The sequence below is a fragment of the Ambystoma mexicanum genome, chromosome 5q (assembly GCF_040938575.1).
Source record: "Ambystoma mexicanum isolate Mex_15411 chromosome 5q, UKY_AmexF1_1, whole genome shotgun sequence".
Classification (NCBI taxonomy): domain Eukaryota; kingdom Metazoa; phylum Chordata; class Amphibia; order Caudata; family Ambystomatidae; genus Ambystoma; species Ambystoma mexicanum.
In genome coordinates this window covers 1,057,733,213-1,057,756,866 of record NC_090933.1, presented here as the reverse complement: position 1 = coordinate 1,057,756,866, position 23,654 = coordinate 1,057,733,213, and the positions used below count along the sequence as shown (strand labels likewise).

General features: G+C 41.0%; 1 protein-coding gene across 1 annotated transcript in view; it reads left to right on the top strand.

Annotated features, from left to right (window-relative positions):
* SNTB1 (syntrophin beta 1) overlaps window positions 1–23,407 on the top strand; it is a 714,658-nt gene extending 691,251 nt beyond the window's left edge. Inside the window, exons 6-7 of the mRNA XM_069621565.1 lie at window positions 5,990–6,180; window positions 22,280–23,407. Coding sequence (XP_069477666.1) covers window positions 5,990–6,180; window positions 22,280–22,372 — 284 coding nt within the window. The 3' untranslated portion in view covers window positions 22,373–23,407. The remainder of the gene's footprint in view (window positions 1–5,989; window positions 6,181–22,279) is intronic.
* Window positions 23,408–23,654: the final 247 nt, after the last annotated feature.

Here is a 23,654-nt window from a genome sequence, read left to right as displayed (position 1 = left end):
ATCTGTATAACGTGATTGGTCTTGTGATGACATAATGCGGTGATGCAGGATCAACAGTTTCCACTCTGCTTGAGATTTTAATGATCTTAGGCCCAATTCAAACCTGATATTGTCCATCGATAAACTCATTGGTAGTCCCAAGGCATGTTTCCACACCAGGCCTTCCCATTTTTGCCAGGATGTGTTCCACAGTTGAGGTTTGGCTTCTAGCCCATATAATAGAACAGGAACGATTTTAGCCTGATAAAACTTGAGGATAGGTATGAATGAAAATTTACCGTATTTCCAAAGGATTCTTTTCATCTGAGCTGCAAGGGGTTTTATTTTTATCTCAAGGTCAGACTCTGCTTTACTTAATGCCGGTGTGGCATAGATTTTATAGCCCAGGTAAACCAAATCTTCTACCCTTTTGATAGCCTCCCCCCCCATCGACCAACCTGGAAATATTATTTTTTTATTCCTTTGCCTAAATACCAACACCCTTGATTTATTAGGATTCAGGGAGAGCCCGTTTATGGCTGCATAGTTGTGAATACCATTGAGTAGATGTTGTAATCCGATGGCTGTTTTATCTAAAACTACCACATCATCGGCGTAAGCCAGCCAGTGTATTTTCTTACCATTTAGGGAAGGACTGGCCAACGCCGCAGTTGCTAGAAACTCCTCCTTGTCTGAAGTATACAGGTTGAAGAATAACGGGGCCCCAAGACAACCCTGTCTGACCCCCCAGTTCACTCTCACGGGTTCTGACAGATGACCCTCTGCATCTAATCTCACCCTAATGTCATTCTCCTTGTGGAATTCTATAAGCATTGCCAGGAGCCCCTCTGGGATGCCTTTAGCTCTTAATTTCATCCACAACCTTCCCCTGTCCAGTTGATCAAAGGCCCTGGAAAAATCTACCCAGGCACCATAGAGTTGTTCACCTCCCTTCCGATGGGTTTTTTTCACTCAGAAGATTTAGTGCTATGCCATTCACTGCCGTTGAGAGACCCCTCCTAAACCCAGTTTGACATTGTGAGAGCATTCTGGCTTTTTTTTTCCCAAACTTCCAGTTCCCCCAGCAAGATTTTCATAAAAATCTTGCTGTCAATATCCAGCAAGGCGATGAGACGATCATTTTTCGCCACCTCCCTATCGCCCCCCTTGAATAATGGGATAACTGTAGCAGTGCGCCATGATGATGGTAGTTGTTTCAGAGCCAAAATTTCCCTAAAATGCCAATTAAGCAGTCTTGCCCATAACACTGGATTTCGCTTCAGAACTTGATAAATCAGCCCATTAGGCCCTGCCGCCTTCGAGGACGAAGCCTTCATAATGATGTCCTCGATATCCAGTGTGTTAAAATCGAGCCACCATTCTGCCATGATGTTATAGTCGCAAATTGTTCTTGCTGGTTGACCAAAGACTGATTTTAGGTATTTGATCCACTCACCCTCGGGTACCAAATTGCACAAATGGGTAGTTTTTTCCCCCTCCATTTCATGCACGGTATCCCAAACCCCCTTAGCATCTCTCTTACCTAAAACCTCCAATATGTGCTCTCCATCCTGTTGGAACCTTTTTACATTCCTAGACACTGACCATTGTTTATAGCTGTTTTTAAGCAGACTTATTTGCACCCCTTGTTCAATTTTACTGATGGAAGAGTCCTTTTTTATGAACCTCAATCTACCATTTAAATCTTTTTTTTTGGCCATCGTTTCTTTGTCATAGACATGTCGGTGGATATGTTTAGGCCCACCCCCTCCTAGCTTCGGAGGACAAATTTGCCAAATGAATTTGATAAAGCCTGATGGGGAGCAGTTCTCTCTTTGAACTTATTCTCGTATCACAGAAAGCCTTTCATTTAAATCAACTCCCCAGCCTTATATTTCATTAGGTGAACTTTGCCTTTCCGAGCTACTAGCTTCTGAGGCATCCGTAGCAAAGTTTCAGCTGAGATTTCTGGAAAAAAGAGTTCCAACCTAAGATGGTCACTACCGTCCCCCTCTTTTATATTCAGGTTTACTTTCTGTTCAAAGAGACCCCCAGATAGAAAAAGGTAGTCCAATATTGAGGCAGACGTACCCTGAATCCTAGGTGTATTAGCAGGGACATCTCCTGGAAGACACCCATTAGACATTTTCAAACCCCAGTCATTCAACCACTTTACCCACAAGTGACAATTTTTGGTGGTTCTTTTCCCCACAGATATTCTCTGATTCCTTGGCAGATCAATGCATTGTGTGTTAAGGTCACCCCCTAAGATTATATCCGCCCCTGGGAAGGCAGATTTCATATCACCCAGTGCCTTGGCTAACACATCAAGGAATGCAAGGACCACCATGTTAGATGGATTCCAGTAAATATTGCAGAAAACCATTGTTCTATCACTCGCCCCATTTCTGAATGTAGCTTTGCACATTTGTAGCCCTTGAGATAACCCTTCAGTGGAGACAACATCCTTTGATTTTCAGTTTTTAAAGGTAATAAGCAGCCCCCCACTCGGCCCCCCTCCGGCTTTCTGTGCTGCGCTTTGAGCCACAATTGAATACCCTTCAACTACTATGGGGTTTACGAGCCAAGTCTCCTGCAACATTATGACATCTCCCATATCAAACAGATAGTTCTTTATGGCCCTTGAGGTGCAGTTATTGGACCCCGTGTATTCCAACAAATAATTCTCAGCCCCTTATTTTCAAAGATGCTGCGACCCTAGACCCAGCTTCTGAAAAACCTCAGTTAGAATACTTGGCAGAAGGGCTAAGGTAGTGTCCTTATTGGAAACACTCGTTTGTTCACATGTGGGTTTAGGCATCTCGGGGGTGGTTTGCAGATTGATGGTCCCTTCTTGGAAGTGCACATTCTTTCCAGCTACCACATTCCGTGGCTGCAATAGTTTTGGTTGACTTTTTAGAACCAATATGTCCAAGATCCTTAAGTCCGATTTTGCATCTTCAATTGCCTGGAACACATCCCTGGATGCACAGCCCACTTCTGCCAGGGGAGGGTTGTTTGGGTCAGGGAATCTAACCGATTCTATGTCTTTGCTGTTCATTAGAAACAGACTCAGAACTTTTTTCAGAAGAGAAAGTATGGTCCCATGGTTTAGAAATTTTACCTGCTTTTTGGCAGTTAGGGAGAGCCAAATAATTGGCATCGCGAAGAGTGAATCCGTGGCAGTTTTTCCCTCCCTCTGTCGGGACATTTGTTCCAAATTTCCCATAATCATCTGCGATGAGCTTGCAGTTTCTTCCAATACTCTTGATTTTCCTGGGACAAGTGCCAAGTCTCCCAGACACCTAAATTTACCTTCGCCCAGTTTTATTTCTACCACCGGAGATGCAGGTTTCTTCTGATTTTGCACTGTAGATTTTTTCAGAACAATTGGGGTGATCTTTACATTAGTTTTTGGTTCGACTGTGGCCCCGCCCTTAACCGGGGATGAGTTCGACCCTGATTTTTGTTTTACTTTAAGAAAAATGGGTGCTAACTTAATGACCTTCTTCAAATTAGAAGAGGCTGGTGCCGCTTCCTGCTTGTTCAGAGTCTTATCTGTTTGTGAGCCTCTTGATGTCCAACTCGATGTGGCCTTGATTTTCTTTCCATCTTCTTGGGCATCCTGAAGGGCTCTTCCCTGGTTGTTCTTCATCTTCGCACCCTCACTTTTTCCCTGTGGACTATTCACTGATTAATCTGCCTTCTGCCTTCAATACGGAAGACCACAACATCCTGATCTCCCATCTGCGTGATACCCTGGGCATCACAGAGCAGGCCCTCACGTGTTTAGCGTCCTTTCTCTCAGATCGTCCCTCCCAGGTGGAACATTGGTCCTTTCTCTTCGCTATCACTTTCTCTACTTGTGGTGTTCCCCAGGGATCTAATCTATCCCCCTGGTTCTTCAATGTCTACATGGCCCCTTTGGCCCACAGGATCTCTGCCTTCACCTACAACTTTCAGCATTATGCAGATGACACACAGCTCTCTTTCAGGCTACCCTCAGCCTCTTCCACTTCCTCGCTCATCCGTAAATGTTTGTCTGCAATTCAGTCCTGGTCTGCTGCAAATGATCTCTGCCTTAATGCCAGTAAGATAGAGATCATCCTCATTGGGACTCCTGCTCCCACTTTCCCACTTTCACTCTGGCTGGCCTCCGTGAGTCCTGCGGCCGCGCCCACCAGTGAGGCAGATAAAATGGGGGTCATCTTCGACTCTACTCTCGCCTTCTCTTCTCACATCTTGGATATCTCTAAAAGTCCAGCTTCCAGCTGCACCTCCTCAGAGGAATTCTACCTTTTCTCAATTTCCCACAGAGGCTCACCGTTTCCAGAGCCCTGGTTCTCTCTAGACTGGACTGCTTCTACTCTCCGATCTCTTCAACTAATCCAGAACAGAACCGCAAGACTTATCCTTGGCCTCAAGCCCAGGGACCGCATCTCTCTGGTGCTGAAATCCCTCCCACTGGCTCCTCGTTGCTGCAAGGATCAAGTTCAAGTTTGTCTGCATAGTCCACAAGGCCTTCTGGGGCAGGGGCCCACAATATCTACAATGCTTTCTTCCTAAATGCTCTCCTTCTAGAGCTCTTCGCTCTTCCTACTCCAACTCTCTGCGGATGAGCCGTTTCTCCAAACAGAGATTTTTATCCTCCGCAGGTACCTCCCACTGGAACAGCCTCCCTGCCTCTCTCCATCTTGAGCTGGACCTCCTCAAGTTCCGGAAGCTCCTCAAGACCTTCCCCCTGGCTAACCTCCTTTCTCTTCTCTCCTGCTTTCCTCCTCCTTTATCCTCCCCAAATCAGCTCAGTTTCATTGACTGGTCACTTCGTGCACCTCCAGAGCCTCACAGGTCCCATCCTCCCATGCCAGTCCTACACTTGCCTCCATGCCTCTGCACTCTGCCTGGCACTACTGCACTCGGGATACGTTCCATGAGAGGGGCAAACTCTCTCCACTTAAACCAGGACCCTGATTGACTGAGCGCACTTGTTCCCCCTCACTCGCACTTCCTGGCTGTGCACTTGCATGGCCTTGAATGCACTAGGCCTAGCAAGATCGTTTGTCTTGTCCTCCCTTTGTCTACCCCCTAGGTTGGTTGCACCTGAAACACTTGTGCATAGGTTCTTTAGAGATGACCAATCATCAATCAACCTGATTGTCGCCATGCCTAGTACAGTAGTTTATTGTTCTGTATGTCCTTACCCCTCTCATCCTCCCCCCTACGTCTCTCCCCACTCTTGGCATGCACTTGGACTATCTGACAAGTCGTTAGATAAGTTTATTGATTGTATGCCCTTTTCTTCTCCTCCCCCCTTCTCTCCTTCCCAACTGTCATGCACTTGCACTAGTAGAAATGCATCAGGCCTAGTATGCTAGTTATTTTTGTTAGATCATTCGGAAATTTCAAGGCCTAAGAATGACCACTGTATTCCCTTGTTCCCTTTCTGCCTTAAAGCGCTTTGAAGCACTTCACATGTGCATAAGCACTTTACCAATAAACAATTACAATTACAGTCAGTAAACACCCATCCATTGTGGACCATGCAGTTCAGTAGAAATTGAACAATCCATATGGTCATTCAACCATTCAACTCACAAACAAAGGATATCATCCTTTAGAGTCCAAGTACACTGCAGGGGGGGTACCATTTCACTCATAAACCCATGCAGCATGCATCCAGTCCCTTCTCAGATGTGTCTATGCCAAAGTATAGTACCGCAGTATACAAGAAGTTCGAGGTAGTACGGCATCAGCGATCACAAACAGGATTCAGCTGTTACAGATTTTGATATGTGACTGACAATTCCTGAGAAAATGCAAAGTGAATGCAATGGGGTATTCCACAAGTTTACATCATGTTGGCATGCCTTCGCTATGATCAATATTCTAAACAATATCAATTCTTAGTTTCTTCATTTTCTATCTAATGTGCATATAGACAACCTCTTAATTCACCTTTTCTGAAAGGAGGATATCTTTTACCCACACATATTTTTCTGTCTTCGGTCAGCTTGCTCCTACAAGAACCAAGAATGCCGCTTGACGATACAATATGAGAACGGGTTCTCCATCACAGCTGATTCCCAAGATGGTGCCTTTTCCAAGCCTATTGTGCAATACGCTTATGAAAAATTACGAATGTCTTCGGATGACGGTATAAGGATGCTATATTTAGACTTTGGTGGAAAGGATGGTGAAATGGTAAGTATTTTCCATCATGAATTAGATCTTGGAATGTCTACCTATTGCAAACAATACTTTCTGCCAGTACATCCTTCCTACCTTTCATTCCATAGGGCACAATTATGATAGAGGCCTGTACAAATATTATGGTTCCCTTGACACAATTATGACTCAGAGGTTATGCCATAGTAACTTTGGACCGGTTTGGGTTGGAAAGTAATAGTGGCAGAGATGATAAGGGCTTATTGTGATCCACCAGTTATTAAAATTGGATCACCTTTTGTTTAATGAGTTTCTCCAGGTTATAAGCTTCCTGAGAAGATAAGACTGAAAAATAGATGTTGATATCACCAGTGCTTTAGGGTGATAAGGGTGTAACAAGTCATGTATAAAATGTAGTACAACAGAACAATCAATGCCAAGGATGCGGGTGTAGAATTTGGTCAGCGTTTAAAATCGGTGAAAATGTTGTGAAAGTATTATGGGTATTACTTTTTTTAATATTAATTCCATATTTCTATTGAATGTGTTAAATACTTCTAACAATTGTTTCTCAATGTATCATACATAACATATAATACTAATACTTAAGAAACATTAGAGTGAATAACTCATAGAAATAGTATTGTTGTTTTCTATCTACAAGCTTGGCAGATTAACATTTGATGTGAAAATATTAAGATAATGCATGCATTTTCACACGTATCTACTCCCTTTCGCCAATGCATATCGGCACTCACTGGTTTTTGTCCTGCATTGCAGTGTTGTCCTACCCACACATCTGGTTTTCAGTCGGTAGTCTGAAGATGCATGCATAAATGTAACCGTCAAGTAACAGGTGCTTATATATCTGGGAATCCTGTGCGCCTAATTACTAATGAAAACATGTGTTTATAAAGCCGAAAGACAAATGTTGTATTCATTGTCTAGATGGAAAAGAACCACCCCTGTTCTGGTTATACAATAACGATTATCAAAATGTCTCCGTCGACATCATATGCGCTGTCAAAATTCAATTCTTTTATTCTGTGAATAATCTGTTTTATATTCCAAAAAAGTACATTAAGGTATTATACATGAAGGTATTGAAATAATAATTCTCCTCCCCAAGACATGGTGTATCCTTCGGTTATAATCTATCTTATCTCATATAAATTAACAATATCTCAAACACCATCTTTTGAGCTTCTTCAGGAATAATTAGAATATATTAGCAATCATTTCTATGAAAAGTAAATTTCAATTTTTCGAGATGAAAAGAAGAATTGGAAAAACACAAGAGCAATAGAAAAAATAAAGTGCAAATATCAGTAATAGTATTATTTAATAAATGCTTTTAATGTTTTAATTCTGCTAGTGTTAAAACTAAGATCACTTACTTCATCAATTCCTAGTATATGTATAATTTGCATCCTCTAAATATCTTTTAATATATCATCAGTCCATATAACAGTGAAAAATAATTATTAAAATGATTGTTTAACTACTGTGAACGTTAACGTTTATTTAATTCTCTTCTAATAAATCCATAACTACCACTTGTTTCTTCACAAAACCTTTCTTGAAGTATGTGATATTTCTTCTTATTGTTTATTTAGCTTGAGTAAAGATGAACAAAAAGAAATAAGAAGACAAATAGAGAGAATGCTTTCTTTTTTATTAAAATAATTCTCTATTTCCCAAGTCTAATGTATACTGCTTCTACATAAATACATAGATTCAAGCCTCATTTAAACATACTTATTTAATTGTAAAGCTGGTTAACTCTCTGGGATTGTCATACTTGTGGTATTGACATGCTAAGAAACACAGGCAGCATTTTGTTTATTTATATTAGTTTTATACCAAACAAAGAAACAGGAATTGTAGATCCTCATGAAACAAAGTTTTAACAAGTAGAATACGGCAGACCCAATGTTATTTTGTATCGATCTCAATCCATATATACCAAAGAAAGAGGGTCTTTATTATCATGTTGAATCATATTGTTAATGATTTACCTATTTTATAATATAGCGTTCTAAAAGCCATGGGCGCCATTTTGTTAATTAATGTTTGTTCCAATTTCAACAAAGAGACCTGTAATGTGATTTCAAATCATGTATTCCCTCTAGTATCATATTATTTGTTATGTTGACCTAATCCAAATATCCCAAAGACAAGGGGCTTCATACTGTTATAGCCCTATCAACCATCTAATTAATAATTAACTCAAATTATATATATACATTTCAGCTTTTTCAGCTAAGTAACCATGAATATCATTTCCATAATTAGCATTATTGATCCATTTTTTTAAAGGAATTTCAAACTCATTTTACTAATCTCCTCATTAAATTCTTAAAGGTCACAGCAACAGAAAAGGGGTAAATCATAATATCTGTATGTTACGAGATATATATATACACCTTAAATTATAACTAATAATTGGTAAATGTATATACTCATAATAATATCACTCAATATTTGTTAACATACATACAATTATAAGAACTACCACTTCATTCTTATCCTCTTTCATCTTTAACATCCTTCATTGCACCTTAACTAATACTTCATAAAGATCAGATAAGATTTGACTTTCGCTAAGTAACTTTTACAAAAACCTGTATAATGTGTGATCCTGATTTAAACCTTTTTCCAATGATTGAAGGAAGTAAATATTCTTTGCTTCTTTTCTCTGTAAAAGTTTTCAAAAGCTTCACCACCTTCTCCTGATATAATCTTTTCTATCCCAGCAAATTTCAGATCTCTGATGTTATCCTCTTAAAGTTCTTTGTACCAATGTTGTGCCAGTTGGCTCTTCACGTATCCAATATTGATTGCTCCTAAATATTTATATATTCTGGTCTGTAATTGTTTCTTTGTACTTCCTACATACAATTTCTCACAAATACATCTAATAACATATATCACCAAATTACTTTTACAGTTAATACATGTATTGATATTACATGTTTTTCCACTAGAATCTGTTATTTGAATTATTTTATTCATTGCACGATATCACATCTTACAATGCCCACATTTGTAAAACCCTTTATTGGTTTTCTTAACCACAAATCTGATTCCTCTGTAGCTTATCATGATACATGACTCAGACAAAGGATGGTTTGAAGCGTTCTTGTCTTTCTAAATACTACCCTTGCTGTGTTATCCAAATAATTCTTAATATCCTTATCCACAATCAAGGTGTTCAAATGTTTCTTTAAGGTTCTGAAACTATGTAGCTATTTGAACTATAGGTAGTTGTAAATAAAACGTTTTCTTCTGATGACTCAATTTTCTTCTTTGGTACCAATCATTTACTTCAAACCTTTATTCGTTCATCTATTTGTGCCTTGACTAGGCATTTAACATATTAACCTCTGTCAACAAATCTATGTTTTAATACTGTACATTCTTTAAAGAAATCTTCTTCTCTGCTGCAGTTCCTTCTCACTCAGATAAATTCTCCTAATCGTACATTCTGTGTAACACTCTTTTTATAGCAGCTAGTAGCTAATAATGTACATTTTGCTTCGCAATAAATCCTTGTTTGAATCTTTTGATCATCTATAAAGTATTTTCTTTTGTGTAGATGTGGGTCTAATACATTTCTCTTCAACCTAACCCATAAATAATTTTGTAACTGCAGGTGAACATTTGACCCCCATAGCCACTCCTAGTTCTTGTTGGTACAAATGTTCATTAACCACGAAAATATTATTTCTCATAGTAGATTCCAATAACTCTTTCATCATTTGTGATTCTTTAAAAAAGATATCTGATTTTTTGTGTAATAGATAATTGCTATCAATGGCAGTGCATGTTCTAACGCTGTTACAGAAATGTCATTATTTTCCACTTTCAATTCTTTAAGTATATGAATAATATGCATGCTGTCCCTAGTGTACAAGGGGAGTTTCTGAACTATCCCTTTAAGAAATCCATCTATACATTCTGTGATTTGTTCTGTACTTTAGTTTATGTCACTTGTAGTGGGCCTTACTGTTGGTAAATCTACACCATCTTTATGTACTTTTGAAAGAAAATACATTGCTGGACTTTTTGTATATTTATTTACCAACTGTAATTTTAACTTTTTCATAATCAAAATATCCAAGTATCAGTATTCAACTTTTTTGATTCATTCTAAAGTTTGCTGCGTTATTGTTTTGATGGTCTATATGTGTATAGTTCTGAGGTGTCATAAGATGTTGTTCACCTATCTTAATGTAGTCCTGTCCATTAATAAGAAGAATATTGCCTCCCTTATCTGATTGTTTGATAATTAACTCATTATCTTACATCAAGCTCTTTGGCACTTCTTTTTCTAGTTTAATAAGATTGTCTTTAATGTGGGGACTATGTTTGTCCCATTAATCACTCAATTTGAAGATTTACTTTGAAACATATTTTAAAAAGAAAACTGAGGGCATTATCTTCTGATACTAAAGGAGTACATTTGGATGTATGTCTCAAAATAGGTTGTAGAGAAGTCAATTGTAATATAGTAAGACTTCTAGGAAAACATCTGTTTCAACTTCTTGTCCTACTTCTAAGGAGAGCAATAATTTACTATGATCTTGTAATGTTTGTGTTGAAATCTCTGGACATACCGTAGATCCTGAAGATATCTGTAGGTTATCTTTAACACATTTTTTGATTTTTAGTTTTTCTACAGAATGTCTATACTCCTATAGAAAAATCTGCAAGGATACATCTTGTACTTGGGGCAAACGACATACCATTGGCAAATGATTTTTCTGATGTTTAAAAATGTCTTTGGAGGAATGATTCATGATTATTTTATCATCAATCTTTGTTGCCTTCCTACTTTCAATTGTGCTCAAGATCTTACCCCTGATTCTATAGTTCTTTTATCTTCAATTTCTCTTGCAATATCCCTTTCCTCTACTGCTTCTCTTTCTGAATTTTGATTGTTCTGTTGAGTTACCTGTTTCCAAAAAGCTAACTTTTTAGAAAATATCTGGTATCTCTTTCCTCCTCTATATCTTTTAAGCACAGCTAAATATTTAGTTTTTTTTCTGTTTCTTGTTACACTCACCTGGTATCCACGGGGACGCCACCCAGCCAGCTGGTCGTTGGTCCCTTTCCCAATGATTCCCTGGTGTGGTCTTGGTGTCGATGGGATTCCGCCTGGAAATGAAGACTATATTAGGACTGGGCGACCAAGGTAAGTTTTCCCCCACCTCCCTTGTCTTTCCAGCGCCTCCAGGTTCTCTTCTCACCTGGTTGTCGGAATTGGTGGGCTCTCCGTCCTGCTCTCTGGGCAGGGGTGCGTTGTCTTTTGTGGGAGCGGGCGGTCCAGTTACTTCACTGACTGCTGCCCTTGTAGTGTCTTTCAGGTAGGTTTTATTGCGATTGATGGCGTCGTAATTCTTGCATGCCTTTTCTCTGTTCTAAATGTCTCTTTTTTATCTCCATAGGAGCGCGGAGTGTCCGCTTGGAGAACTGGATATGCTGGTTCTCACCGGGAAATGATGGCGCGCTTTAGCGCTATGATGCGGTAAGGAGGAGCTTTGCGTAGCGCAGCAATGTCTTGTCCTCACTGACCTGAGCTTTTCTCTTTTCATAGGTCGCAGTGAGTTCCCAGCGCAGATGGCGTTCCGGAGCTATGCCGGCCGGAAAGCAACCAACCAGGTAAGTCTTTAAGCGCTTTGTGGTTGTAATGTTTCCACTACCTCCTTTAATGATGTCTTTCTCCTTTTCTCAGGTCCTTCGATCCGGGCGGTGAACTCCACCAACAGAGCTGCCCAGGAGCTGCGAGCAGTGAAGGATGATGATTGTAGGTAAGATTCTGCTGCTAACGATGTTCTTGGTTTTTCTGCAGGTCCGGAATTCACCAGGCTCGTGAGAAAGCTGGACACGGTGAGCGTCACGTTGCTAGAAGCAAAGTAACGCAAAGCGTGTTGTCTTGTTTGGGTGTGGTTTAAACAGCCACTGTAAAGTAATCCAGGTAAAGTAGTCCCTAGGCCACCACACCCAAAACACTAGACCGCATAGCTTGGTTCTAGGAACCAAGCTATGTGGATGCCTCCATGTTGGCTGAAAGCCTAAATAAAGTAGTTCCTCAAGCAGATGTCTTTCTTTACTGATGAGCCTGGCGCCAAAGGTGCCAGGACTGGCCCCAAGAGGGCCCGAGAAGTGGATGCCAGGCCTTATTAGTGATCCGAGCCCTGATTCCACCTGGCCAATGGGCTTGCCAGTGGGGATCAGGGCTGAGGGTCGTGACAGCACTCCCCCCAAGGCCCCTCCCAAGGTGTGTCTCCTGCCTGGTCCAGGTTTAGTTGTTAAATTCTGATGAAACTTCTTGATCAGACGTGGTGAATGGATGTTCTCACTGGGTTCCCAGGATCTATCTTGAGGCCCAAACCCCTTCCAGTTGACGAGTACAACTTGGCTCTAGAGTACTTAGAATCCAGGATGCCCTTGACTTCGAATTCTGGTTCTCCATCTATTAGTATAGGTTGAGGTGGTGTCTTGATTCGTGTACCGGGTTGCATTGGTTTTAAGAGGGACACATGGAATACCGGATGGATTTGTAGATTAGGTGGTAAGTCCAATTTGACGGCTGCTGGGTTGATAATTGACTTGATGTTATAGGGTCCCAAATATCGAGGATGGAAGGTACGGGTCCCTTTGATGGGTACGTATTTGGCGACTAACCAAACCTGGTCTCCTACTTGATGGTCTGGGCCCTTTTTCCGATGCTGGTCGGCGAAGTGCTCTTGTTTTTCTTTAGCATGAATAAGATGTTCCTTTGCCTTTCTGAACACCTGAGTGATGGTTGTATGAAGAGTCTTTACTGCAGGCATTTCCAAGTTGGCAGGAAGGTTAAGGTCTGATGTACGTCGATGTATGCCATACAAGGTGTAAAAAGATGTTTGGCCCGTGCTAGAATGTACAGAGTTGTTATATGCGTACTCGGCTATCCACAGTAGGTCGTTCCAATCTCTTAATTCATGGTGCAGCATGCACCGTAAATACTGCTCGAGGGTCTGGTTGGTCCTCTCGGTTTGGCCGTCTGTCTGGGGGTAGTGACTGGTGGATAGCCGGACGTCAATCTGTGCCATTGCGCAACATTTTCTCCAAAAATTGTATACAAATTGGCTGCCTCGATCGGAGACCAGAACTGATGGAAAGCCATGCAGCTTGACAATGTTTTCCAGAAATACTTCTGCTAGGGTGGATGCGTCCGGGAGGCCCTTGAGAGGAATAAAATGTGCCATCTTTGAGAACAAATCCATGATTACAAGAATGGTGTTAAAGCCTTGACTCGGTGGCAGATCAGTGATAAAGTCGAGGGAAAGAGTGTGCCATGGAGCGGGAGGGATGTCCAGTGGTTGTAGGAGACCCGATGGTTTCTGTTTCTGTGATTTATTTTGTGCACAGACGCCGCAGGACTGAACATACTGGACAATGTCCTTACGCCAGGTAGGCCACCAAAAGTTATTTTTTACCTTGGCTAAAGTTTTAGCGATTCCAGGGTGTCCTTCGATCAGAGAGTCATGATAACCTGAAATGATATGCTGTTGTAACTCCTTCACGGGTACATATAGCCGGTCCCTAAAATAAGGTAACTGATCCTTGATGCAATATTGTTCTCCTTGAGTTTGCCATGCGAGGAAAGCATCCGGGTTCATTGACTGTCAAAATTTTGTTTCGTAATTCGGCTTGTGAGCAACCAACCATGGCATCCCTAGTATCAACCGGAACTGAGGTGCCTTTATAAGATCGAACGAAATACACTCCCAATGTCCATCCTGGCACAGCAAGGTTACTACTGCTGTGCACTGGGTTACTGGTCCGGAGGCGATTTCTGTCCCATCCACGGTAGTCACCTTTTCCCTGGTAGACTTAGAACACAAAGGGAGCCCCATCTCTGCTGCCAAACTTGATCTATATAGTTCGCAACTGCTCCGCTGTCGATGTACGCTTCTACGGCATGCATCTTTGACGATTGTTGGTGATTTATTAAGATCACGGGTATCGCAAAGTGTGAGGTCAGTGGCTCTTTCTCATCACTCGACAAACTGACCTCTACGGTTGGCGAGCTTGGTAGTTTTCCGATTCCTTAACTTCATCCTTTTCTGTCACCCCGACTGTCCTCCTGGGGGGTTTTATTGGGCAGTCTTTCATAAAATGTCCTGGTTTTCCACAATACAAACAAAGTTGCTGTTGTCTTCTTTTATCCCGCTCTTGTTTTGTTAATGGAGGTCGTATCCCTCCGATCTGCATAGGTTCTATGGCGTTGTCTGGCCCCGTGGGGCATTGTCTTTAGGCCGAACATAAACTACACGAGAGTCTACTTTGGACCGGTCTGCTTTTCGGTGCTGCAACCGATGGTCTAGCTGCACGACTAGATTTATGAATTCGGTACAGTCCCTGGGGGGATCAACTACCTGGGCCAAGACGTCCTTTAATTCGCCTCATAAGCCTCGATGGAATAACGTGGTTCTTTTGTTTTCTGGCCACCTGGCTTCAGCAACCAGTCTACTGAAAGTCGCAATGTATGTTAATAAGTCTTGGTTCGTTATCCACTGCTTGTTCTTGGGTATGGCAGCAAACAGTTTTTCCATTTCTCTCTGGAACCCCGCATAGTCCTGTAACAACGGATCATTATGGGTCACCAACAGCACCGACCAATCCGCTGCACTTCCACTCAAGTATGATAGGATGAAAGCTACCCGAGCTTGGTCATTTGGAAATGCCCCAGGGCGACAAAGGAAGTGAAGGCGACACTGAATTATGAATGCTGCATACTTCCGTGGGTCACCCGAAAACCTTTCTGGTGGTGCCAGGGGAACTGTTCCAGGCAGCGTGATCTGTACTGGTGTGGGGGTATAAGATGGTGAGATAGGATTTTGCATCGGTGGATTTCCTCCAGGCAGAGGAGTCTGCCCTGTCTGCGATTGCAAGAATTGTCTGCTGATTTCGTTGTGAGCTCCTTGGTCACTATTAGGTCTCTCCGGAGTGAATTAGTCTCTTGTCGGGCTGAATGAACCTCAGCACCAAGGTCCCCCAACAATTGGGCCAATTGGTCGATTTCTGCTGTTTCCATGGTGCCCAGGTGGATTCATTATGTGAGGCTTCACGTTCTCTTACGCTCACCTGGTATCAACAGGGACGCCACCCAGCCAGTTGGTGGTTGGTGCCCTTCCCAATGATTCCCTGGTGTGGTCTCGGTGTCGATGGGATTCCGCCTGGAAATGAAAACTATATTAGGACTGGGCGACCAAGGTAAGTTTTCCCCCACCTCCCTTGCATTTCCAGCCCCTCCAGTTTCTCTTCTCATCTGGTTGTCAGAATCGGTGGGCTCTCCGTCCTGCTCTCTGGGCAGGAGTGCGTTGTCTTTTGTGGGCGCGGGCGGTCCAGTTATTTCACTGGCTGCTGCCCTTGTAGTGTCTTTCAGTTAGGTCTTATTGCGAATGATGGCGTCGTAATTCTTGCATGCCTTTTCTCTGTTCTAAATGTCTCTTTTTTATCTCCCTAGGAGCGCGGCGTGTCCGCTTGGAGAACTGGATATGCTGGTTCTCACTGGGAGATGATGGCGCGTAATAGCGCTATGATGCAGTAAGAAGGTGCTTTGTGTAGCGCAGCAATGTCTTGTCCTCACTGACCTGAGCTTTTCTCTTTTCGTAGGTTGCGGTGAGTTCCCAGCGCAGATGGAGTTCCGGAGCTATGCCGGCCGAAAAGCAACCAACCAGGTAAGTCTTTAAGCGCTTTATGGTTGTAATGTCTCCACTACCTCCTTAAATGATGTCTTTCTCCTTTTCTCAGGTCCTTCGATCCGGGCGGTGAACTCCACCAACAGAGCTGCCCAGGAGCTGCGAGCAGTGAAGGATGATGAATGCAGGTATGATTCTGCTGCTAACGATGTTCTTGGTTTTTCTGCAGGTCCAGAATTCACCAGGCTCGTGAGAAAGCTGGACACGGTGAGCGTCACGTTGCTAGAAGCAAAGTAACGCAAAGCGTGTTGTTTTGTTCGGGTGTGGTTTAAATAGCCACTGTAAAGTAGTCCAGGTAAAGTAGTCCCTAGGCCACCACACCCAAAACACTAGACCGCTTAGCTTGGTTCTAGGAACCAAGCTATGTGGATGCCTCCATGTTGGCTGAAAGCCTAAATAAAGTAGTTCCTCAAGCAGATGTCTTTCTTTACTGATGAGCCTGGTGCCAAAGGCGCCAGGACCGGCCCCAAGAGGGCCTGAGAAGTGGATGCCAGGCCTTATTAGTGATCCGAGCCCTGATTCCAACTGGCCAATGGGCTTACCAGTGGGGATCAGTGCTGAGGGTCGTGACATTTCTTTTGCATTAGTCTTTGCCTCCTCTTCTCACTTTCTATATCTAAACTCGAGGTGTTGTCTGTCCACTACTATCCTTAGAGTCAATTGTAAGAATATTTGTGTTATATTTAGTTTGAAAGGTATAAACTCGATTAGGTCTATAAGTTCTTTCATCTCTAAACATTTTTTTAGTTTTTTTCAATTTAATTTCATCTTGAAAATTCTTAAGTATTTCTTCTAATGTATTATCTTTTTTTCTTGATAGTTTCAGGTTTGTCTATTTTGGCAATTTCTTCTTTCGTATTTTTTAGTTCTTCCTCTACTTTTTCATAAATAATTTCTACATGTCTAACAGTTTTAGCATTGTCATAGATGATTGTTTACATTTATATTTGTACATGAAACCTAGACACCTGTGTGTTTTGGCCAATTATTAACATCATAGTTCCACACTGACCTGTTCACCTCACATTGGCAAGTAGGTCTTTGTCTGGGGAATACAATCTTACATACCTTCCAATCAGCAATTCTCCTATCAGGGATCTCTCCTCTTGAAACAGTATTATCCTTTGCTTGTGTCTAATACATCTTTGTGCAGCACAAATAGCCATGTACTCCAGAAAGCAATGTATACACTGCCATGCAATATGCTCACATGTGTTGCCTTCTCTCCAACTGCTGGCTTTGATTTCCCTATATTCTTTTTACCAAGTTGGTTATCATCTAGGCTGTCTCTTTGGTATGTCCAAATTGTCTCTCCCATCACATCCACTGATGGTCAATCGCCCCCACTAGAGATCAGAAGAAATATGTGCCTCGTGGTTGGTTGGGGTTCTTTTCTGTCACAGTGTATACGTTCTATTGTCACTAATGTTGTAATGATGCTTGAGAGGTTATTGTAAATTCAATGTTTACTTATGAGTGATTAAATAATCAAGAAGCAGAGTTCCACGCTGCAGGCTATCGTTTAATTGGTCAGAATCATCCACCCCTTTACCTGCCACTAGTGAGTGGCATTAGCTTCCTTTTTATATGTTTTAACTGAACTTATGCTGGCAGTGCTCCCGATTTATGGAGCAAGGGAGAATGTTTTCTTTCATATTCACACTGAATTGCACTTCATTGAAACTTTCTTCGTAGTTTAATGTGAAGTGTAGTCCTTTTTCTATTTCTACTAAATTGATTGGGGGCATGTACTTAAACACAACATGAATCAACCCGGCCAATTATACACCAACGGCATGCTAAAGACAAGTTTCTCTGTGCCTGTCCATGGCAGACAACACCAGTCATCTAGAAGGCGTCTCCTAAATTACTCCACTGAAGGTTTACTCAACATGTGGCCTCCAACCCTCTCTATCAATGATGTGATCAGTAAGAGAATCCTCGAAAGTAAAATCCAACGGGCTTCATTAGATTTTTTTGCCCCACGCAGTCTGCCTTTCCCTGTTCACTCAATTTGGTAACACCATACGCCAAAGCTACATTCTGTGCTAGAAACACGTCATTGTCAGGGATCCTACCTGAACTATAACAGTGTAACTACACTCTATTTATTGCAAGGTCAACTGTTAATAACAGATTCAATTTACATGATTAAGTTGAATCTGTCAATCTGGACATCCTGTTCATAATTGAATCTGGGTTAGAGGTAGACTTCAGCCCCCTCATCGCAGCTCCTGTGCCTAAAAAAATGAATAAGGTCACTAAACACAGTTTGGGCGAAAAACGAGGTGAGAAAATGCATGGATTTTAAACAAGAAGTAATATTCTTCAGTGTGACTGCTCCTACACTTCACTGGTCTATAGACCATGTTAATTAATTGTACTCATACATCAAAATGCTTTCTATTGCTATATACACCTCCAAGTGTTGCCAAAGTAGTGATTAATAATTTCCTTTATGTTGCTTCCAATAAAACCATCCCTAATAATTGTAGGTGACTTTAAGGTTTGGGCAGAGTATCATCCGTCAAGATGCACCACATGCGGGGATGGAAAATCAAAATTGTTCTCAATAGGTCATCAGCCCTACGCTCGATAAAGGCCATACACTGGATGTAATTATCAGTGTGACACACTCAGATCTTGCAGGATAATGTTCTTTTCAATCAGACTGGTCTGAGGCACAAAAGCGGTTATGGGATCAGCTTTTTCTGGCATCCAATCCGAAAGACGTTAGACCTTTCTGGTAAATGGTTGCTACCGGCTCTCAGACAAATAGCATTTTTGATGTCTAACAGGACAACATGCCTAGTGACACTTGGTTTAACTACTTTGTTGAGGTTTATTTAATTATTTATTTGCATTTTTAAAGCACTCACACAGCCCACAGGCATTGAGGCGCTGTTACAGGAACATGTTTCTCTTAGTTAAGTATTTATAACGCGCTTAATACCCAGAGGTTTCTAAGCGCGGACCTGGGATTCGAACCTTTGTTGCTTCGTGTCGTCTTGTTTCCAAGACGAGCATGTTGCCGCTGAGCTATCCTCCCGGGTCATCATACCCCGATAATTAGTCCAAACATTGCTTTATCATTGCCAATAAATGTGCTTGTCCAAGAATTATCTATTGACAAAATATAGACTTACATCATTGAACTTGCATCTGTGAAAGCACTAGGTATGGACGGAGTCCCAGCTGATCTTTATAAATCAAAGGTTTTTAGTTAGTCAACCCTATTATATATTCTTCTTTCGTGCCATACTTGTCTCAAGAAAGCTAGCCCCATCTTGGCTTCTCTCGACCATAATCCCTATTTTTAAAAAGGGGGAATCGGGAACTAGCCAAATGTTGTAGACCAATATTGCTTATAGATATTTCACAGAAATTGTTGGGTAAGTTCATCTTTGAAAATCATTCAACATGGGCTGATTATAACAACTTAATTTCCTATCTGCCAGTTAGCTAGGCACCAGTTAATAATGTCGTAACTTGCCATTAATTGTACCAGATTGTAAATCAAGAACATGTTTTCTTAGCTTTAATGGACTTGTACACAGTGTTTGATAGTATAGATAGGTCAATTTTATGGGATGTACTTCTTAAATTAGGTATCGATAAGGAACTTCTTAGTCTTTCGGTTCAATTTCATAGTGACAATAAATTGTTTGTCACCTTTGGTAAAGATAATAAAAAAGGCTCCACCATGTTGGAAAAAAGAGTTCAATAAATCATACACTTAAATACTGTGTGTATCCATTGTGATATCACAATAATTCTGTTAAGGGCCAACAAGTTGTTTTTTCTTCGCCCTGAGGAAGGCATCCTTTGAATTCACTGCCCGGCAGTTGGCACTATTGCCAAAACGTGTTCTGGATGTCCCTTTTGGACACCGGCACGTAGGCAGACCTACTATGAGTTTTGATAAATTCAACCAAGACATTTGAAATTTAAATATTCCTCATTTTTTTCTTGTTTCACACATTTTCTTATTCAATTTTCAGAACCTCTTGCGTACAGGTTTGTGTAACTTTGATTGTTTTAATAACTCTTTTCCTTTTTGTACATATATTATAATTTTTTGTGTACATTTTAATGTATTCAAACATGTGTTTCTTTATACCAAACCATCTTTTGTTGTTACAAAGTTTATTAACATTTTCTCTCGGAAACTGAATAAATGTACACAGTTTTTGACACAATCTTTTGATGGCTTCCAGAATCTAAGTTGGCCATTATCAGAATTATTGTGATATCACAATGGATACACACAATATTTAAGTGTATGATTTATTGAACTCTTTTTTCCAACACGGTGTTTGTGCTTTGATTATTGTCCTACTCCACCCTGTTTAATAAGACCTTCCCCAACTCTTTGTATGCACCTTTGGTAAAGATGGCACTAAAACCAAAACGTTTCTAATTAATCAAGGTGTCAAACAAGAATGCATCCTTCCTTTGCTATCATTTAACCTCTACTTAAATGGTCTAGAAGATGGCTTACTTAGGTGTACCTTAGATGCACCTTGTGCAGCCGGCAGATACATCACACATCTCTCCTATGCAGACATGCTGTATTGATAGGCCGCACCCCAGCCGCTGTACAGGCCCTTCTGACTGGTTATAACACATTTATGTCCTCACGGAAATTGACAATTAACGCCTTGTATCTGTAGCTACCACCTTTTCTCTTTTCAATATTAGGCACATTCGACCCTTCCTATCATTTAATGCCACCTAACCTCTCATCATCTCATCAATCTTCTCCAAGCTTGGCAATTGCTCTGCCCTCCTCATTGGCTTGCCCTGGTCTTACCTTACTCTGCTTTACTCAGTCTTGAACTCTGCTATTCATCTTCTGTTTTCATTCCGCTATTTCCACTTCTCTTCTTTCCATTCTCCCATATGATTTCATCTCTTATTCCACTTGCTGTGTATTGTCCTTAAATGCTATCATATACGGGTCCCTCCATTCCTTTGCATTGACATACTCGCCACACTCCTCTACTCATTCTCTTCTCTCACAATATCATCCTCTTTTATCTTCCCCTAAACCTCCCTGTGCTCATTCTCGTTTCTGGTATTGATTCCCTTCTTGCCCCCAAACTTTGGAACTCTCTTCCCCTCGTCCCCTCGATATTTGTTCCTTTCTCTCCATGCTTTATGTTCTCACTTAAAAGTACACTTTCTTTCCTCCATCTCCTTTCGCTAAATTACAGGGTGCTCATTGCATTGTATTTCATCAGTCCTTATTCTGTATTCTGTACCTCTTATTGTAAACTGTTTTTGCCACTTTGGCAAAAGTGCCATATAAATTCCACTTAAATACAAAATACAAATGGCCCCTACTGATTCACGTGCGATCCATGCAATCCTTCACCCTCATATCCCTGGCATACTGAACATCTGAGGGGTCCTAGGGCATCTTCTATTGCATTTTCTGAAAATAATCTATGTATTTGACACATTTTCTTAGAAAGCATCTTTCGCAGGCACACAGAAATAGAGGGTCACTCTGTCTGAAGGGATCCCCGGCTTAAAACCTTTTGATATGTCTCAATTGTCTCACACACATTTTGACTTTCTTTTCTACTTCTCCATCTCTCTCGCTTCATTTCTCTCACATTCACTCTCTGTCTATCGCTTTCTCTTTCCTCACAGTCTTTGCTGTTTTTATCTGGAGCTTGAGTTGGTTTGCGTAGTGGCAATCAGTGGTTTGCTCCATAGTATGTGTGCCTTACAAATGTTTCCTTCCTTCCTTCTCCAACCCCCTCTTTCTGCATATTTCTCTCTCTCCCCCTCTCTGTTTGTCTATATGTGCCACTTTGTCTCTGACTTGTTCTAGCCACAATCTTTCCCTTGTCCTTCACCCTTTTACTCCGCGTCGTTCTCTCTTTCTTTGTCCCTCTTAGGTGGTTGTCTGTTTCAGCTAAGAAGCAGGAATGAGAAAACTCCTCCAGCTGAGTTGGCCTCAATCCTGAAAGGAATAGATCAATGTAGGACTGCAGCTGGGTGTGATTTCAGCTGGTGATGTGCAGGAAATGTGTTGCAATGATGCTAAAAATTGCATGCAGTGGTTTCGTAAAGAGTGGGGCACATACATGTTATCTTATCCAGGTACAGGCAGGCACGTTGTCTAGAGTATGTTTGCATCCCTTGAAAGGTTTAATAAATAGACCCTTAATTCAGCATGTATCAGCTTTTTGTAAGTTTATGGACACCATCAAAATGGATCCTGGTTCTTAAAAATCATTGCATGAAACTGATAGAGATTTTCTACATTTTACACGATGATTACTAAAACATTGCTTTATTTAAAATAATCTGAAACACTGATAGTAAATATAAGAATGTTCAGACCTTAAACTTGTCTCTTGTCTTTTCAGCAACTGGACCTTCACTCTTGCCCGAAGCCGATTGTGTTCATTATCCATTCCTTCCTCTCTGCTAAGATAACAAGACTTGGCTTGGTGGGCTGAACGGACATGTCTGTTTTGTGAAGGAAAGTTGAAGCTTCCATGTCTTATGGGAACAACCCACACTAGCTGCTGACTGCAAACATTTGAAAAATCAGAGGATTATACAAGGGACTTTAGGTTTGATGATTCTGTCTACGCAAAGCTGTTTTGGATAAGCCACTTCCAACGCAGATGGTGATAGCTCATCTGCTTTTCTACGTAGCACCCTGCAACTGAATGGCCTTAAACTTTCTGCAGGTTCACCCCCTCTGGCTTGAGAATAGAAAGTTGAGAACTTTGCATTAAGCAATGATTTATAGTTTACAAATCCAATTGTACAAATCCGGACTCGTCGATCACAATATTACAATCACATGTGACATTGACTTGTATTCCGTCACTGATAGAAGACCTTTATAAGAAGAAATAATAATCAGTGAATTATGTCTGGACCTGACAAAATTCTAGGAGTGCCTTTGGACCCAATCAACAAAGATTGTTTGCTAGGCAGAGTATTAATATTGACGAAGAGCTGGAGGGGATAGATATTTATATATAACAAAAGATTAGTTAAGCTAGCACAGACAGAGCCGACTACCTTTCAGTTTTGATGAAACATTATAGTTGTTTACTGCAACACTTCTGAATCAATATGTAAACTCAACTGATCTTAATATTTGAGTAATGTTTGTACTAATCGTAAGATGTTTGACTTCCGAAAAAGACACTGGTGTGACCAACAGAAATCTATTTTGGAAGAATATCAAATTGATTAAAGCTATTAATGCGTTGAATAACATTTATTTGGTACTGCTATAAAAGCTATATGGTACTGTGATAAATGCTACATACAGAATTGTGTGATGAAAATGGTCATTTACGGGAATACAGTAAATTTAGATTAGCATGTTGAATGTTTCCAAAACGTTGCCTTTAAGACATAAATAATGTGCCTGCTATTCTGGTTTTAAAGAGAAACAAGTTGTATTGTTCTTTAATGTATTGCCTCAATAAGGCCTCTGTACTCTTTAAACAGAAAAAGAAACTTGAACCCAACAGAGTTCTGCCTAGATTATTTAAGAATGTTTTATAGCATACATAAACTGCCACCACCAATATTGTGGGGCCTTTCACCATACAATGAGGCATGCTCATTCTGATTCCCATGTAACCCAGAATCTGTGCAAATCAATGAATGTAGGGAACAGACATTGCTCAGGTCTTCTCTGCTCATGTGTACAAAACAGGGATCACCCAAATCACATGTGTGTTAAAGGGTGGGGACAGATCCCAGGTTTCCGCA